Genomic DNA, 19,234 nt, shown 5'->3' on the forward strand with positions numbered 1-19,234 from the left:
CAGCAGTATCGACTCCGCCCGACCCCTTCACCTATCATTCATTGAAAAGTTTTCGTACAGTTCGGACGTCGCTTTACCCGTGAGAAAAAGTGCTCTAACTGATCAAACTAGTGAAAAAAAAGGAATTTTCCACTTCGAATAATGGCACGTACTAAGCAAACAGCTCGCAAATCGACGGGTGGCAAAGCGCCCCGCAAACAATTGGCCACCAAGGCGGCCCGCAAATCGGCCCCATCCACTGGCGGTGTTAAGAAGCCTCATCGCTATCGCCCTGGTACCGTGGCATTGAGAGAAATTCGTCGCTACCAAAAGTCCACAGAGCTGCTCATCCGCAAGTTGCCGTTCCAGCGCTTAGTGCGTGAAATTGCCCAAGATTTCAAGACCGATTTGCGTTTCCAGTCGGCAGCTATCGGCGCATTGCAGGTAAATTGGCGGGAAGTGGAAAAAAAGAATTATGTCTGCAAATGTGGGAGTGCGGAGTGGGGGGTGTTGCATGGAGTGTGGGGCCAATTTCGTGCCATCATGTAATGAGTATTTTGAACACTTTTCCATTGCAGGAAGCATCCGAAGCCTATTTGGTTGGCCTGTTCGAGGACACCAATTTGTGCGCTATTCATGCCAAGCGTGTCACCATCATGCCCAAGGACATTCAGCTGGCCAGACGCATCCGCGGCGAGCGCGCCTAAATGCCATGTCCGCCATCTTTAATTAGAAAAGCGGCGCAGTTGCTGTCGCTGTTAACAACAACAGCAACAAAGACAACGCCGACGGCGCAGTCAAACGCAGCAGCAGCTGCTGCTGTTTACAAACAACAACAAAGACATCAACGTTGGCGTTGGCGTCGGCGTCGCAGCTGCTGCGTCTGCTTAGTCTTAAGTTTCATAAGATTTATTATACTTAAAATATAAGTAATTCATAACTCGTAATTTGTCGCAAAAATTTATGCAAAATTTGTCGATCCAATAAAAATACATTTATTTGTTTTCTGTGTAAAACTTAAAAGCAGTTTTTCTTTTAATTTATTTTACTCAAGTTTTCAGAATGGGTATGATTTATATTTGAGGGTTGTTTTTATGCTCTAAAACAGCAAATGCAATTTTTATTTAAAGACAATGGTGTCCAACATAGCTCCCAAGCACTGTACAATATTATTCTGCATGACCTTATCCACTTTCTCCTCCAAATGCCGTTTCGGGTCCTGTTTGCCAACATTCTTAATCGCCAGCTGCTCGGGCGTCATTTTCTCTTCGTCCTCGAGAGACTGGAAAGAGGGGGAAAATTCGAGAATGAGAAAATTATATATTGCAAAAATATTGATGCAATTGATTTATCTATGATAAATTCAAAATTTTTCTAGTATCCATTTCCATTAAAATTATTTCTATTATTCTATTATATATTTTATACCATTCTTATATTGTAATCAATAAAATGTAATAGTAAATGTACAAATGTAATAATATGTACATTTATTATAAATCTATAATTTATGATAAGGGAAGCATTTATACATAGATGATTAATATATGACAGCTAGAAGATAGCTTAAATAATTCAGAGTGCATTAGAGATCAAAATGATCGAAAGGTAACCAAAAAATTAATTACATAGACTAAGTCTAATATCATTTCATAGCTTTGATTGATATAGAAGAAAATTCATTTGTTAGAGCGAGACAACACGCAAGTCAAATCAAAAATAAAAAGCAACAATTACTGGTTCATTTTGGGTGCAACAAAAATAAAGCTAGTTCAAAGGAACAAATTTCAGAACTTTTGCGGCTTTTAAAGGGCTGCAGTGAACATTTGTTGTTGCGTCAAGAGTTGCCACCTGACAAAAATAAAACAAACGTGCAAGGCTGCCAACAAAATTTGCAATTTTGAAAGAGTATGCGAAATTCGCTATGCAAAAATTAAAATTATTTAGAATTGTTTAACAAATTTGTAGCTCACCTTATTATAGTTCTTGGCCAAATCAAGCATTTCGGCTACTGTATCCTCATTGATGGAGCAGTGCTCATTGTAGTCAGCCAGTGTGAGACCATCCTTCCAGGACTTTTTGTGCAAGTTCAAGAGCATTTTCTGTTCCAGCTCGTTTTTGCGATAGTTAATGCTGATGGAATAATAATGACGATTCAGACCATGGATCAGTGCCTGCACCGACGGTTTTTGCAAATGGCCCAAATTCGAGGTGGTCTGCCTGGGCTCCTGTCCGAGCACCAACATATTCGGGTTGATTAGGCGGAAGGCATCGATGACCACTTTACCCTTGACCGACTGTATGGGATCGACGACAACGGCCACGGCACGCTCGGACAGCGCTTCGAAGGATTGCTGGGTATTGATATCCACGCCGGACAACCAGCACCCGAAGCCCGGATGCGAATGGTACCAGCCGACAACCATTTCTGGTCGGCCTGTCTGCTTCAACATGTCCAACATCTTGGCCTGAAAGACAGGGTCGACGGCCTCAACACTGACTCCCGTGCCCGTTTGTGGCATGGCGAACACATCGATAACCTGCACCGTGTAATCGTCGACAAACTCGCCCAGCATCAGGCCCATCACTTCCATGGGCACTCCAGCGCGGCCGTGCTTTAGCATCTTCAAGAGCGCCAGAGATGATATGTACACCTGCTCGGCGGTGTCCACGACGGGCGCATCTGTTGGGGGTGCAGCCTGTGGCATAGCGCCGCCTAAACGTAGCAAACGATCCATGATTCAACTGCAAAATAAATCCTTAAGCTGTGAGTAAGAAGAAGGAAAGCAAGTCTACAAGAAGTCTCACTTACGCTGTGGGTATTTTAACAACGGGTGTTTGTGAACTTTTTGTTTTTTAAGTAGAATTTTGCTGGCAGCAACAACAAACACAAAGCAGCTCTTGATTTTGCTTTTCGTTTTTTTGACAGTCAGCGTCGGCAAAGTGCAAGTAATACTTGGCCTATCGATAACTGTGCTCAGAGCAACACTGCCACAACAGCTGACTGAGTGACCAGCTGCATTTATCGAATACGATAGCGATAGTTAACTGAAATGTGGATAAACTTGAGTAAATTTAAAAAAGCGTAATAAAATTAAAAATGTGTATATCTAAAGAAAGAGTGTGTATTATAGTTTAACTCTTTAGCATTGCATTTAGAAAGAGAGGCACTTCATGTGCTCCTTAGGAGAGTTGCAATGCGTTCCGGTTGAGCGGACGCTAGTTATGGCGCCAACTTCTTTGGCCAGCCCATAAAAACTGTAAATGCCATGTGAAACACTTTAATGGGGTAAGTGAGAAAAGCCATTGTACTTTAGGTCAATTAATTAGCAATTGCCTTTCACCTAGTTTAACATTTTAAAATGCCATCCGTTGGGCTCGTCGCTCGATTGCAACACATTTCTACCATTTACTACTCCATTTTCTGTCTCGCTTTAGCTGGGGCAGCAGCCCGCCACCGCCACAGCCGCAGCGGCAGCTTGAAACTGTTTTCCATCTTCAACAACAGCGTTTTCCACATTTTCAGTTGCACTTTGTCGTTCGCAACACGCGTTGCTCTTCGATCAAACGTAGACTTTGTTTTCTTCTCTTTATGGTTATTGTTTTTGTTTTGGCTTTTTGCCATTAACAATTAGTTTAATTAAGCACGCTAAGTGCTTGGAAAATCGTTTGTGCAATATTGCCAAATCAACGTAAAAACAGGTAAATAATATACATAAATTGCCATACACGTTGAAATTATTTACACTTTTCGCTGAGGCTGTCAATTGGCTCGATTGCCTCTTATCAGAGGCAACAACAAAATTGTTATTTTTGATAAAGCTACGTGGGAGAGTGAAAGAGAAAATGAGAGAGCGAGTACTGCGAGTGTAAGTGAGCTGCAATGCTTGCACAGGCTTTATTTATTTATATATTTGGCCCATATTTTATTTTGTATTAAATTTTATATTTATTAAATTTTTGTTTTGATTTTCATTTCTTTAAATTTGTATATCAATTTAAAATTTTTTATTTAATACCTCAGAAAAATAGTTCTGTATTATTTATACATATACTTTTATAATTTTATAAGTTTTTGTTTTATTTATTTACTTTTTTATTTATTTATTTATTTTTATTTATTTTTTTTGTGAATGAACTCATTTTTTTCCGATACTTCTCTTCTTTCCTTATGTATTTTTTCCGTTTTTCGTTTTTACCTCCAAATTTGTATTTTCTACTGTATTTCTATTTTCCTTTATTTGTGGGCGTTATTTCTCCAATTAACGCTGATTGCGAGTTTTTTAAGCTTACGCTTCAATTCACATACCCCAAACTAAAACCTGACTTTTTGAAATTAATGTAAGAAGAAGACGAAAATACGTAAAACCCGCTATCTTCAAAGATTCAATCGAGATGCCAACACGTTGCAATCCATATCAAACAACGACCTTGTCTTGTCGTCGGGTTCAAAGAAATGCGTTGCAAAGCAATTAAATGCTATCGACAGTAAAGGTGGTTAAAACATAATACAATTACAGTAGAGACTGACTAGTTGGTACACAATTTAATAGATATTTTTTAATTTTAAATAAATCAAAGCTAAATATATTGAATTTCGGTACATTTCGTATACAAGCGTGCGTTCGTCTTAATCAGTCTTCACTGTACGAGCAAACACATGACAGCAAACCAATTGAAAACGCTAACTAAAATTTTAAAACTTAACAATTTGTAGAAAACGAGTGAAAACGTTGCAATCGGGCATGACTGACTACGCAATACGCGTTCATAAAATATATAAAAAATATAAACTAGTAAATTAGAAAATATATATCTTAGTATTTACAGAATTTTGTAGGCTATATATCTCCAAACTTAATAAGCTAAGTCTTAAACTGTGATAACTAACTTCTATAAACTAGATTATAGAATTCTATAGAGTTTATAGGTTTGTCTAATTTGATTAGATTGCCAAGTCCGCCTAAGACATACGCTCTAAAATCTGAACTATATCTAATTTAACTATATAGATACATACATATACAATGTATATACAGATCTCCAACTACTGCTTTGACTTCAAGCAAACAGCTTAAAATTGCCCAAAGCCAATATACTCCCTTTGTTTCCTGGGCGCGTATACAAAACAAAGGTAAAACCACGTTTGTTCAGCTGTAAAATTGACCTTTTATGGCCCTTGTTGGTGTCGTGGTTGTTGTTGTAGTTGTAGTTGTCAGTCAGCGAAAGATATAAGCGGAAATAATTAAATATAATCGCTGGAGAAATGCTGGGAGCCGAACTGGAGCAACAGCTAATAGATCCAAGAGTCTAAGACTAAATCCACTTAATAGAGATTTAAATGGTCTCACTGCACCAATTAGTCTTAAGTATATTGGTTTTTTAGATCAATATCATTTAACAATTCTTAAAGCGTTTTTAAAATGAACATTTTCATTTTACTCTGTTTTGTTTTCAATTTCTTGATCGCTTTATCATAATTATAGTCGTTTATTGCAGGGAGTGAAGCGAGTATATTGGGTTGTATACATAGGAATTGAACCCTGAACTTTATAATGGATTAGAATTGTATAAATTATACGAAAATCTCTGTATAAAGCTTTGCTTTGTAATGAAATTTTAATTTCATTTCAATATCTTATGTACATTCCTTTTTTATGGAAATGGAGTTTTTCTTCTTCTTGCCTCTGTCGAAAAGTCTTATATCAAATATCTGCAAGTTTCCACAGAATGTTGCAACAAATTTTGAGCGATTGCAAAGTGTTTTCTAAGCGTGTGGCAAATGTTTCCCACACAGATCGCATTTCAATATGATATATGATTTACAAAGAAGAAACTCTAAAAGTGTAATGTAATTTAGAACAGTTTTGTTTTTGCAAATGAACTTTGATTTTTCACTCAAATTTAAGCGAAGTCAACGGAAAATGAGTCGAGGAAATCAGTTTTCAAAACATCTACATAAAACATTAAGTATAAATTATATATATTTATTTTGTTTTAATTTCAAAGAAAAGTAGATAAGTAACTTTTCCAATTGGGCAGACCCAAATGGGCGGGGCCGGGGTAATTTGTACAGTGTCTGCAAATGCGTGTGCACAGCTGGTTGTGGATAAGCCATTGGCCTTGAGCTTTGACGTAACTAGAACAAAGCTGCATAGTCATAGAATATATATATATATATACATGGTATATATATATATATGTATATATCTATTTATAGCTGAGACAACAACCAGATGGGCAAATAACAGCAACAAAAATAATGGGAATTTCATGATTTGCCGCCAAAAGCTGAGTGCAACATGCAAGCGCATCTCCAATTTCACTTTCTATGGCACTTGGTGGGGAGAGAGAGCGATAGAGAGAGGGGAGCGGGGTATTTAGAGGGTTGCCAATTGGCCATATTTGCTCATTAATTTGTTTTCCAGCCATAGAAAGTTTTTAATTACGCGCGAGTGTTTAAGATAATGAAGCATTTAAAATGGTTGCTCAAATTTGTTTTGTTTTTTTTTTTTTTTTCTTTTTGAAAGTGCAGCAGCAACAATTGCATTAATTTGCATTATTATAATTTCACTTTTTGTTTTCTATTTACAGCCACACAGTAGCAGCGTCCAGCGATGACGTCATTGCTGCCTCCACAAACCTCTGCAATGGAGCAGCCAACAGCAGGAGCAGCAGCAGCAGCAGCAGGAGCAGGAGCAGGTGAACCTGCAACAGGGACAATAATGTCAAAAAGAGCAGCAACTGTAGATGCAGACACAGCAACAACTTCAGTAGAAGCAGTTAGAGCAACAACAATAGCAACAGCAGCAGTAGAAGCAGACACAGCAGCAACAGGAGCTACAGCAGCAGCAGGAGCACTCGAAGCACCAACCACGAGAGCAACAGAAGATTTACCTATTGCAACAGCAACAGCAACAGTAGCAGGAGCAACAGCAGCTATAACAACAGGGACAATAATACCAGCAACAAAAACAGCAGCAAAAGAAGCGGCAACAACAGTAGCAGCAGCAGCAGCAGTAGAGACAGAAGCTACAGCAGCAGCAACAGAAGCTTTACCTACTGCAGCAGCAACAGTAGCAGGAGCAACAGCAGCTATAACAACAGGGACAATAATACCAGCAACAACAACAACTGCAGCTGCAGCAGCAGCAGTAGAGACAGAACCTACAGCAGCAGCAGGAGCAGTCGAAGCACCAACCACGAGAGCAACAGAAGCTTTACCTATTGCAACAGCAACAGCAACAGCAACAGTAGCAGAAGCAACAGCAGCTATAACAACAGGGACAATAATACCAGCAACAACAACAACTGCAGCTGCAGCAGCAGCAGTTGCACCGCCAACAACAGTAATAGAAGATTCAGCAACAGCAACATCAGCTCAAGCAGCTGCAGCTACAGCAACCACAACAACAACAACAGCAGCACCAATAGCAGTTACACCTAGCACAACAATAATAACAACAACAGAAACAGCAGCAGCAACAGCAGAAGCAGTTGCAGTTACATCAACAACACGAAGAGCGCCAGCACATGCAGCAACACCCACAACAATAACGGCACCCACACGCATACCGCAAGCGAGCAGCGCTGCCCCTGTTGTTCCATTTCGTCGTTCCGCTTCCATGCGCTTGCGCGGCTCAAAAGGCACAGGCAATGTTGCTGCTGCCGCTGCCGCTGCCACTGCCACTGCTACTGCTGCTGCTGCTGCCGGCGTAAGCCACAGTACGCGCGCTCATCTCGACGGCAGCACAACGAACGGCAGCAGCAGCAAACCGTTATCCGGCGAAAAAATTGCAAAATTCGCGCATTATCGCAGCTGGAGCAATTTGGGACAGCGTCAACCGGGCAAAGCGGAAGCAGGGGCAACGGCTACGGCTACGGCAACTGCAACGGCAACACCTTCCCAATTGGATGAGACTCGGCTTCATGCATTATGCCTGGCTTTAACAGAGCAGCCAACTGAGCTGCAATTCTTGGCCAATATGGAAGCCAAGTCGCGTAATATGGTGAGTACCTTTGCTTACTTCAGTATCTATTTCCGCTGTGGGTGGCACACATTTCGGTATCGATTATTTTGCCTGTAAACCGCCCCTGCCTGCATTTCCTGCTGCTTGACCTATGAAACGCAAAAAGTACAAAAACCTGGACACAAGAAAAAAAAAAAGAAGAAAACCCGCCCCCAACAATTGCGTACGTAATCGACGTCAAAGGCTTTTCGTGTACAATTCGTAGCTCTTCTTCATTACGAAACGTGAGGACAACCCTGTTTTTGTGTGGAGGTGAGCGGGTGTGTGTGTGTGTGTGTGGCAGGCATAACAGCCCCGCATTTGCATATTAAATGCTTTAAAGCGGGTCGATGGGAACTGTTGGCGCATTAATAATTTAAACACTTCAACATAACTCGAAGAGTGTCTAAGTTCTATTCTAGATTATCGTTGTGGTTTATATATAAAGAATGTATTATAGGGGTTTTTGAGCTAAATATACATATATACTACATATATATGCATGAGTAATATATGTACAACATATGCATGTTAAAGCTTACTGAATGGTGTAGGTAATATGGAGGGATAAATAGACGAGAGTTAGATTCATGGGCGGAAAAGGTTGTTAAGACTAGGATATGGATATGGATATACCATCGACCCTTAACAACTCCGTTGGGAAATTCAAATTGAATATTAGTTTATATAATCTTTAGATGTATAAATGTGAATGAGTGTTTAAATACCTCCTTGCCTTAGCCGAAACAAAGATTAGCAGTTCATTCAATATCCGTTAGTATAGCCAAAGTATCGTATAGAATCTAAAATAGTTTCTCATCGTTTTATAAAGTATCAGATATAAGTTATAGTAACGTATAGTATACTAATTTCTGAATCCTTCCAAATTTCCTATATATATTGTGTACATATGTATGTATGTACATATATAAACAAATATACATAAATAAATATAAATGTCCTTGGCTTGAGGCTTTGAACTCTTATTCACTGATATTCATATTCATAAATTGTATTTGTAATGCAACCTAGATATAATACAATAATTATCGTATTATTGATTTAATTACAATTACTTTGTGGCCAGTTAATTATAAGTAGCTTAAATTGATAATCAATTGGTTTTACACACATACTTAATTACCTAACAATCTCATTAAAACTGTACATGTGCACGACAGTTGAACAGCCATTGTATTGGGTCAGTCACTTTCAAAGCTTTTGCAGTTTGGCAATCTCCGTTGCTTGTTTGTATTTATTTGTGTTTCGCTTAGTTCCCGTTTGCATAAACAATGTGAGACGAAAAGGAAAAGGCCGCTAGCAGCTGTTTCAATTCCACTTCCGCTCAGTTTCATGTCGAAAACAAAAAAAAAACGAAAATCAGCTGAGTTGTTCGTCCCAGAAGGAAATGCAGTGCGCGGCGCAGCTTTTGCAAATATTGACAGGAGCCCACACACACACACATACGCCCGTTTGCAGACGAACTCGTAGAAGCTTACATGCATGGACATGCACTTGCTTTTCAACCACCTTACCACACTCACACTCACTCTCTCTCTCTCCCTCTGACTCTCTCTTCACTTCTCCTGTAGTTAAAATCTCAGCTGCCCGCTGGGAGGGTTCGTTTTGTTTTCGTTTGTTGTTGCGGCTGTTCTCGGCTTCAACTGTTTTTCGTTTTATTTTTTGGCATCTTCTTCATTTCGGTCTGACCCATGCGATTTGCGTTTCAGTTGATTTTTTATGCTCAACGCGAACGCGTGCAAAAGCAAAAGCTCTTCGCTCTTCCCTTTCCATTTCCATTTCGCGCTTTTCGCTTTGTTATTGTTCCATGGCAAATCATTTGGATTTTCCGTGTGAATGTCTTTAAGTATGTGGTGCCTGCGCTTACCGTTATGTTGATGTTTATATTTGTGTCGCAGCAGCGTCGCTGTCCATTCTCGTAGTTGTAATTTAGCGACAGCAGCTGGTGGAAAGGTTTTCGTACGGCTGTGCTTCGAAATGTTAATAATAAATGAAAGGGGCACTATTAAGACACTCGTATTGCCTATAATTACAGTTCGTTGGCCCTTTTGCATAAATTATCATTATTGATATTTGTATGTGAATTTGTGTATGTGTGCTGCAGCAAAATCTGAAAGGCTTTTGAAACAAATATTTAAAATTACCATCAGTTAGGGATTTTTCACGAATACAGGGAAATATTTGAACTGCTACCTAAGGAAAAAGTGTAAGCGGAGTGTAAATAAAGGCAATACGTAAATCTGTTTGTCGCCGAGAAACCTGAAGACTTCCTTCAGCTCATAAATGAAGTAGTAAAATCGTTCAAACCTAATGGGATTTTTTAAATATATATTTTTTATGTTTAAATATTTTCAGTAATATTTCATATTTGATATACAACTTTCTTGAGTGTTTCTTTGAAAAAAATCGTAAATATATGGGGTTTATCTTTATAGAATTCCTAGTTTCGAGTCCGTTTATATCATAAAATTTAAGTATGTATATATATAAGAAGAGATAAGAAATGCACCTGCTTATATAATGCATTTCCTTTAAATACTTCCACATTTTTTCGACGACCCTGAAAGCTTTGCCAAAAAAAAATAAAAATAATGAAGACATCCATAAAAGTGCCGCAAAATTGAAATGATATAGCTGCATATGTATATATGTATGCATATTGATGTAGAAATAAATACATATATATGCACATACATATGTATGCACTTAGCTACAAAGCTATCTTGGCTGTTGGCCAAGTGGGTTATTTTGACCATTGTGGCAGTTGCAACGAGACAAATGCAGAAATGTTTCGCACACCTGAGCAGAGCTCTAGCCCGAACAGCACTCAAATCAAAAGCATCGATTTTTCTAAGGAAGAAGCAGAGAAATGATAAATACTACCCATATGAGAGTACATAGGTTGAATTGCTGGGACGTGACTGTAGTGGACCTTTAATTGAATAGTAAGACGACGCGATGGGAGGGGAGGAAATGTCGGTTATGAAGTGCGTAAGCATAGCATTTGGGACTCTTCTCTTATAACAACATAACAACATTAGCCCAGTTAACGAACGGGTCAGTACACTGAGAGAAAACAGCGATCAGTGCATATCTTTGTTTATCTGTATCTGTATTTGTATTTGTATTTGTATCTGTATCTATCATTGTATCTGCATTATTAATCTTTTTATTTCTATAAGAGTATCTATATGTCATATCTTTACTTTTGTATCTGTATCTTTATTGTCTTCTGACTCTGCATCCGTTACTGAATGAATTTTATCTCCATCTTTATCTACATATGCATGCAGCTCTATCTCCGTCTTTATCTGAATCAGTTTAAGTTTAAGCTGGCCTCTGCCGCATTTCCATCCTCTTCTTTTTCAATGGCATTCTCAATGCACATTAATCAGCATTTTTTCTCACTGTGTAAGACTACTCACACCTCTGAGCTTTGTTTTACTTTTTGTTGTATCTTGTCTCTTCTTTTTATGTTTTATTAAAGCAGTTGTGTGCTGTTAGCTCGTGCGTAAAGCCCATTGCGAGAATCTTTTGTGGAAGTACTACAAAAAAAAAAATAAATAAATAAAAAAAAAAACAAATAAAAGATTATTTCCCAGTAGTTGAACAATTAAAATAGGGCAAGAAACTCATTAATGATGATTATGAAATATGCATGAGGAACGTGCTCTGTACTGTGTGCTGTGTGCCTCCCTTTCTAACTGCGTCTAACCCGATTTGCAAGCCACTTTCTGTTGCGGCTGCAATTGTAATTGCACTTTGCAGTTGCAGTTGCAGTTGCATTTGGCTATTATCGCTGACAATCGCTGAAACGGCCCAATGACGAGTTGGCCCAGTGACTGTCCCGCCAGCTGGCGAAGGCGACACTCATTTCTAAATCACATTTCAATTCGCTATTTGGGCCAGTCACAAACTGCCAACTGAAGCGTTTTCTTCCCTTTCCCTCTGTATATCTCTCTCTCTCTCTTTCTCTGTCTTTTTTTGCTCTGACTGTTTCTCTTTTAAAGCTATACCTGGAAATAGGGAAAAGGGGTTTACTTTCTGCATTATATCATCGCCGTTTGCAGCACGTAATATGCTTAAATGAAGCAGACTTAAGTGCGAAAGCAGCTTTCAGATAAATCACATGTACTTAACGCATTTCAAGTGTACCTTGCTGTGGTACATTGGTCTAACAAGTGAAAATCTCCATCATTTGCATGCGCTTGATAAAAACCGATTTATAAATGAAAAGCTCTATAATGTAGGTACATTGGTCTGTAGTGAAATATAAGATATTTATAGTAATCAAATGCCTTTTAATGTACCTTTTCTGATATATTGTTATATGCATTGTTCTGGACTAGCTAGAATGTACCAAATACATGTAAAGTGTACCTTCATACGAATTATATTTATTAAATAAATATGAAAGCCTCACATCGATAAAGTTGATATATAGCTATATTATATATAACTCGGAGTCTTATGAAAGATACTACATATGGTGTACCAAAAGAGAATTTCAAGTGTACCTTCGTGTGATAAATGTGTGTAAATCGAGGGAATCAACCTAGGGGGGAAATCCTAGACAGAAGAACTCTTATATGAACTGAATAGAGTGCACTGAATTCGTTTAAAATGTACTTAAACCTTATATCTTTTGTGGTACATTTCTGTATTAACTGATTTGCTTGCATTCGTGAGTAAACTGCATTAAATAGGGATTAGGCTTATATCAAATTCGTGCCAGCTTTCATAAAGCAGGTGTGGCAGGTGTTCATTTCTCCCAAACCAAACCAAACCACAAAAGCCTAGAAAAAGGAAATGAAACAATGGGAAATTGTTGGCATTTAGCACTAGGTTTAGGCTTATACATTTATATATTTAGTATATATATAGTCTATATAATCAAGTCAAGACGAGCGACTAGGCAGCTAATTGACCACAAAAATGTGGCAGGGTAGCGGTTGATGTCTCTGTTTCATTTTGTTGTTGTTTTGGAATGGAAGGAATGCCACAATGAAAGTAAGCAAAGAAGAAGAAGAAGAGAAGAAAAAAACCGACGGGTGTTTAAAATGTTTTGTATAATGTATAACAACAAATTGGTTTTGGGGCGTTACGGTAACTCTATCTTCAGCTCCAGCTTCAGCTCCAGCTCTAGCTCTAGCTCTAGCTGTAGCTGTAGCTGTAGCACTACCTTCAGCCCCTACTCCGTTCCCTCGCGGCTAGTTTCACGCTATCTTTTTTACGCGCTTTTTCGCGAACTATGCACGAGTGAGCATTCAATTGAGAGATTTGGCTTGGAACAGCCGCAGCGAGCGATTAGCAAAGGCAGCGAAAGCCAAATTAAGCAGTTTGTATCTTCAACAACTATTTCCATTTGCAGTCTTTAAAGCTGAACGGCGGCAGTGCTGAGACAGCTGGCAACGCAACGGTCACGGCCACGTCCACGTCTACGTCCACACCAAAGACGCCGCAAACGCCGCTCAACGGAGCCCCATCCAATCACATTCATTGCAGCCGCTCGTCAAAGTCGCTGAACAGGAAACACGACTCCCTACCAGCATCGCTATCAGCATCAGCATCAGCATCAGCATCGGTTGTATCGGCATCAGCTGGAGGAAAGCTCTCCACAGTTCCCGAGACGAAGATCTCGCCACGGACACCGCCAGTGACACCGGATTCGCCTAGCACCTATCTGGATGATGATCTAGACTCGATGTACTCATTTGCGACCACAACATCGGGTCGTTCGACCATGTCCTGCGAGCATCCCTATGTGGCCAGGTAAGGTCTGATACAGAGATCTATTAGGTAAAAAACGGATAGTACTTGAAAGCTTATGGGAAAAACATTTATAATTTCCCTTAATATAGGGAATTTTAAATGTGCAATGCTCCAAAACTTTTTATCACAAAAAATACCTGAATATAATTTAAAAATTAATGGGGAAAACGATTGATAAATTTGTTCCCTTAATATAGGGAATTTTGCATGTGATATAGCCGATTATTTTATATGTTAGGATAACAAATACCTGAATATAGTTTAAAATTAACTTCAGGGAATTTTTAATGTGAATTGGTTTAAAACTTGGGTTATATTTTAGGATAACTAATACCTGAATATTGGGTAATTTATTTGTGTAAAAATAAAATTAACTATCATAAATAGGAAAGTTTTGGATCAGTTCATTTCGAATATGAGCAACAGGGAATATTTTAAGATATATTTTTTTTTTATCAGAAAATAGCTTGGAAAAATAGTTTATCGATATATTATATTTTCCAATTCAGATTGACTGAACATTTCCTTTATGCTTTACAGAAACGGTACCACCTTTAGTGGACGCAAAATGAAGTACGTGGTGCACTGTTCGAACTATGCGGGCCAAGTGGGCTCCGATTATCTGACGCCCACGCAGCGAGCGCAGCGTCAGATACGCCGCCTTAAGGAGCTGTTGAGCATAGCGCGTCAGGATCTGGAGGCAAAGGATACGGAAATCTTGCGTTTGACGCGCGAGGTTGTCGAGCTGCGCCTATTCAAGGCATCGCTGAGTTCGCCCGAGGAGCGTTCGGCCTCCTCGGATGCGGTAACGGTGCGCGAAGCCGACCTGAAGACCTCCCAGGACGTCTCGCCCATTGTGGACATGGTGGATGAGGCCAAGTGCAGTCCGCGTCATCTGGCGCGCCAGCATCAGCAATTGCACGCGATGCAAATGTCCACTGAGATGCAGAGCTCGTATGCCGACTCGGGGCACTTCGAGGATCTGACCATGTCGTCGGTGCACTCGAAGGACTCGCAAACGCAAAGCGATACGCCCGAAGAGGCGGCAGCCGAGGCCGCGGCGGAGGCGGAGGCAGCGGCCAGCCACTTGGAGAACTACGAGCTGCAGCGCCAGGAGCTGATTCGCATGTACGAACACCGCATCGAGGAGCTGATACGCACCCAGGACGGCGCCACGAGCGACCTGAAGCGCTCGCACAACGACAAGGTCGAGGCGCTGCTCCAGAAGCTGGCCGAGTGCAACACTCGATACTCGGACATTGTCCCGGACTATGAGCATGCCAAGCAGCGCATCCGCGAGCTGGAGAAGCAACTCGAGGACCTGCAGCGCAAGCTGGTCGAGCACGAGGAGAAGCAGAACAAAATGTACTTGCATATGTATCAGCAGGGGCAGGAGGCAGAGCGCATTTCGCGCGCCGATCAGGTACAATGAATATTGTGAAGAGACTCAAGAAAAGTAACATTACAATGTGGGAACATTGAGATCGGAGAGGGTTTGAGCTAACCATGCTTCGAATATGGGGAAATTTTGAGATTTCCTCATATGAATATTGGATTTTATGATAACGCATCCCTATTGCCTTATTATATAGTCACACCATAGTATGGGAAATGCTACCTTAAACTTGGGGAAATACTAAGATAAAAAATATTAGAATATGGGGAAAACAAATATCCTAGCAGTTAGAAGAGCCTTGTTAATATTAAAATATAGGGAAATATTGATATACTATATAGTACTATGCTTCTAGAAATTATATATACATTTAATTTGAATGACAATATTCTAATGTTCCATTCCACTGTTTCGCAGGCAATGGAACTGGCACAGCGACAGCCCGATAGCAAGGTGTCGATCAACGAGCTGCTGCATCAGCTGCAGAGCACGCAGGACGAGCTGGAGAATATTCGCGTAAGATTCTTCAATATCTTTCTAATATTATTTTCGGTTTTGTTTTGTGTGTTGCATTTTGTTGCATCATGAACTGAGCGACTCATACAACAAACACACTCCACACTCGACATATAACAGCAACAACAAGAACAACAACAACACCAACACACAATCAACAAGCAACATACAACATTTGAGAATCATTTTAGGGCGTGTTCCATTTCAATTTGGCGCTTTGCCTGGCTGGAAAAGCTGCATTTAATTGAGATGCGCGTCGACATTTTATTCGATTACATTTAGTTTAATTACAAGAAATATTTAAGCTTAAGTAACATAATTAATTACATCATTCTTTTTGGCAATATTCAAGTCGAAGCATTAAATGAGCAACATTTGTTTTTGTTTCAATCACACCGACGTTTTTGTGTTTCTTTGATTTGTTGCGCTTGTTTCATCTAATACCATTCCGTTCCGTTCCGTTGCGTTCCGTTGCGTGTTCAAGTAGAGCGAATTAAGTACAGTCACAACTTAGAGGATGAGTGCATGAAGTACAGTTGCCGCAAAAAGTCTTTAGTTTCCAATTTTACTATTATTTCCAATGCATGTTTTACAGTTATAACTTCTCTCTCTGTATCTCTCTATATATATCTATTGTCTATTGAAAAATTGTTTCAAAAAATGTTTAATTTAATTTTCTATATCTCTATATATATATTGTCGTGTAAAAAAAAAAAACAATCGAAAATCAATATCGAACAACAAAAATCGAAACTATTTTTGTAGGCATCAGAGTGTAGAATGAGGGAATGCGGCAGTAATCAAGCTCTCCTTACGGCAAAGGAGGCCATTTCTTTGTGGGTACTTGGCGCGCGTAAGGTTTGTAATATTCCTAAAAAAAAAAAAAAAAAAAAAAAAAAACAATAATTTCTCTTTCCTTAACAATGTGTACCTAAATCCCCAATTAGTTTCTTTAATTTATTTGCAAAATTTTTGAGAACTAAAATTATTTTAATTTTATTTTCACTTTTCATTTTCATCTTCATTTTCTGATCATTGGCTAATGGAACATATTTTGGCAATTCATATTATACCTAACCTCATTCACATGTGCGCCATTTCATCATGCGTGGTAAAAGGTAAAAGGTGGCATTCTGGCGGAGGAACGAGTGGAATAGAACACGAAATGCAACAGCTGTTCATTTTTAGCTTGCTTCACTGAAACTTTGGTAGTTCACATTTTGTTTCCCTTGGAAACATTGCAGAATCCCTTCTATCGAGGTGGTGTTTACACTGGGACTAACAAATCCCGTCGATTTTCTCTGAAAGCATGCAATTCAGGTTATATTTCCCAAATACTGTAAGGACCCAATTCAGTTTGAAACATTTCATTCAGCTGTGGGGTTCGGCAATACGTTTTTGTTGCCTTAAATTAAAAGAACATTAATGTTTTTCTTTTAGTGGTAACGAGAGGTATGTTCTCTTCATACATGTATATATAATCTATAATACTTTATTACATAAACGAGGGTGGTCTAAAAACAATTGAAAGTGTGTATACATTCTAATAAATAGATCAAAATATACGTTACATTATGAAAATATAAAAACATATTTAAATATACATTACATTAAAAATAAAATAAAAAATAAATAAAAAATAATAAGTAAAATAATTTTTCCATGCTCCATATTTTTTTTTTTATAAATATGAATTTGTTTAGATTTATATTATTAGTAATTAAAAATTTATTTAAATGAATAAATATAAAACAAACAAAAAATATATTAATAATATAATTATTAAAAATGTATTAAAACAATATAAAAGCTTTCAAGACTACCCTCTTTTATGTTTACATAATTTAGAATCTTACAAATGCTAGTTTTGTTAGCTGTTTCGTTGCTGTTGAGCAACTATTACTGAAAATTTACAGAAGTATAGCTATTAAAAGCCCAGATCTGTATCCATTACTTAACATATTTAGCATGTATTTCTCATATAAAGTTCCCATAGACTTCATAAACTCCACAATCTATATAACATTTCCCACCCGCCCAAAATTCCTACCTCAAATATATTCTATGTTAAATGTTCATATATCATATCATATATCTCTCTATATATATATAAATATATATATCTATATAGCACCGATGATTCAGAAAAGAATTATATGTAAATATTACAATTATTTTTTTAACCTAACCTCACATTTCATATATATGTATTTGCTTAAGCTTTTATATGTTTACTAATACAAAGCGTTTCTTATGCACTATCTCTCGCTCTCTCTCCCCCTCTCTCTCTCTCGCACACACCACCGACTAACTCAATAATCAATATAGACGATCTATCGACGTCTGTTGGAGGCACAAAAGAATCGCACCCGCGTCGATCCTGAAGTAACGCTGCAATTCCTGAAAAGCGCCATTTTCTATTTCCTAACGGACAAGGAGAACTCGCAGGGCCATCTGCAGGCAATCGAGAGCATTTTGGAGTTTACCGAGGAGGAGAAGGCGAAGATAAATCAAGCGCGATCTCCAAAGTAAATGGTCGTATATATATCTGTAGATATATATACATATATATATAATTAAATTTAGATTTTAATTTAATTTTCATTCTTTTTGTAGAATTCGCAAAATAATGTTACATTTTTTTAGTGCAGCTAAATTCATTGTTTTGTGTCTTTGTTCAGTTCGCGAATTTATTTACAATTTTATTTTGTCATGTAAAATAATTTTGATAAATTAAAGACGTACCGTTATTTTTCGGCGGCAACAACGAAAAAATATTGTAAAAAAAAGAAATGGAGAAAAAATGTCGAAGCAAAATCTTAATAAGGCGCTTTTTTTATTTATACAATTCGTTTTAAGCATGATATGAGTACGTCCTATAGCAAATGCCCAGTGCATTATGAAAATAATATTTTAAATATAGAATATTTTAATGCAAAACAAAAACGGATTTAGTTTTTGGTAGGCCCGATTTGTCATTTGTAATTGGGCAAATAAGCAGAGTCATATATAGTTTTGATCGTGTTTCAGTGAAATTTTACTCATAATAAATGATATATTTATTAGTTAAAACTGTTTTATTGATTTTTTTTAATAATACAAAATGCTTTGTCAGAAGTAAACATTTTAAAAAGCGCGGCATAAAAACACAATCGATAAGTGCCAACAAATTTACTTTGCTCTTTTTTGCGTCAATAAGCGCGCATTTGAGCTCAGTGCGGTGAGTATCGATATGGATTTGTCGTAACAGCTGATTGAATTAATTTCATTAAATGTAATAAATAACAAAGGAAAATAGTTATTTCGTATTTCATTTGATAAACTCTTGTATTTAATATTGATTAGATTTAAGTTATGAGCAAATGTATAAGCTATAAATACATATGTATCAGCATATGGGCCGCGTGTTCCTTGATTTTCCCGCAACATTTACGTGGAGTGCGGTCATAACTTGCACTTGTTCACACTCTTCCATTCCAAGCAGCTGGCTACATGTTGCCAAGCGAAAAGTACCAGGGCTACAGCGCTGTCAACATGCTGC

At 38.2% G+C, this 19,234-nt stretch overlaps 3 protein-coding genes across 12 annotated transcripts; 2 read left to right on the forward strand and 1 right to left on the reverse strand.

Annotated features, from left to right (window-relative positions):
* Positions 1 to 60: 60 nt before the first annotated feature.
* Rpn11 (regulatory particle non-ATPase 11) lies at positions 61 to 2,965 on the reverse strand. Of its 2 annotated transcripts, none has more exons than XM_089464480.1 (3): positions 2,792 to 2,965; positions 1,953 to 2,738; positions 61 to 1,261 (listed from the first exon to the last, which is right to left on the reverse strand). In XM_089464480.1, exons 2-3 carry the CDS (start codon positions 2,715 to 2,717, stop codon positions 1,100 to 1,102), a joined length of 927 nt encoding a protein of 308 aa, XP_089320606.1. In that variant the 5' UTR covers positions 2,718 to 2,738; positions 2,792 to 2,965; the 3' UTR covers positions 61 to 1,099. The 2 variants fall into 2 exon arrangements, with proteins under 2 accessions (XP_089320606.1, XP_089320605.1); XM_089464479.1 differs by having other exon boundaries at positions 1,953 to 2,724; positions 2,792 to 2,963.
* On the forward strand, positions 142 to 1,002 carry His3.3A (Histone H3.3A). Its single transcript, XM_018004239.2, has 2 exons — positions 142 to 423; positions 558 to 1,002. Exons 1-2 carry the CDS (start codon positions 142 to 144, stop codon positions 684 to 686), a joined length of 411 nt encoding a protein of 136 aa, XP_017859728.1. The 3' UTR covers positions 687 to 1,002.
* A 148-nt stretch (positions 2,966 to 3,113) lies between the features above and the next one.
* Positions 3,114 to 18,765, forward strand: qtc (GRIP domain-containing protein quick-to-court). 9 transcript variants are annotated; one of them, XM_089464470.1, is made up of 8 exons: positions 3,114 to 3,268; positions 6,574 to 7,988; positions 13,381 to 13,781; positions 14,322 to 15,204; positions 15,595 to 15,693; positions 16,459 to 16,551; positions 18,022 to 18,221; positions 18,310 to 18,765. In XM_089464470.1, the coding sequence occupies exons 2-8, from the start codon at positions 6,597 to 6,599 to the stop codon at positions 18,428 to 18,430; spliced, it is 3,189 nt and encodes a 1,062-aa protein (XP_089320596.1). In that variant the 5' UTR covers positions 3,114 to 3,268; positions 6,574 to 6,596; the 3' UTR covers positions 18,431 to 18,765. The 9 variants fall into 9 exon arrangements, with proteins under 9 accessions (XP_089320596.1, XP_017859729.2, XP_017859732.2 ...); XM_018004240.2 differs by lacking the exon at positions 3,114 to 3,268 and adding an exon at positions 3,503 to 3,681; XM_089464469.1 differs by lacking the exon at positions 3,114 to 3,268 and adding an exon at positions 5,860 to 5,949.
* Positions 18,766 to 19,234: the final 469 nt, after the last annotated feature.

This window comes from Drosophila arizonae, chromosome 3, assembly GCF_054131065.1.
Source record: "Drosophila arizonae isolate 15081-1271.41 chromosome 3, UAZ_ARI_1.0, whole genome shotgun sequence".
In the NCBI taxonomy this organism is placed as follows: Eukaryota; Metazoa; Arthropoda; class Insecta; order Diptera; family Drosophilidae; genus Drosophila; species Drosophila arizonae.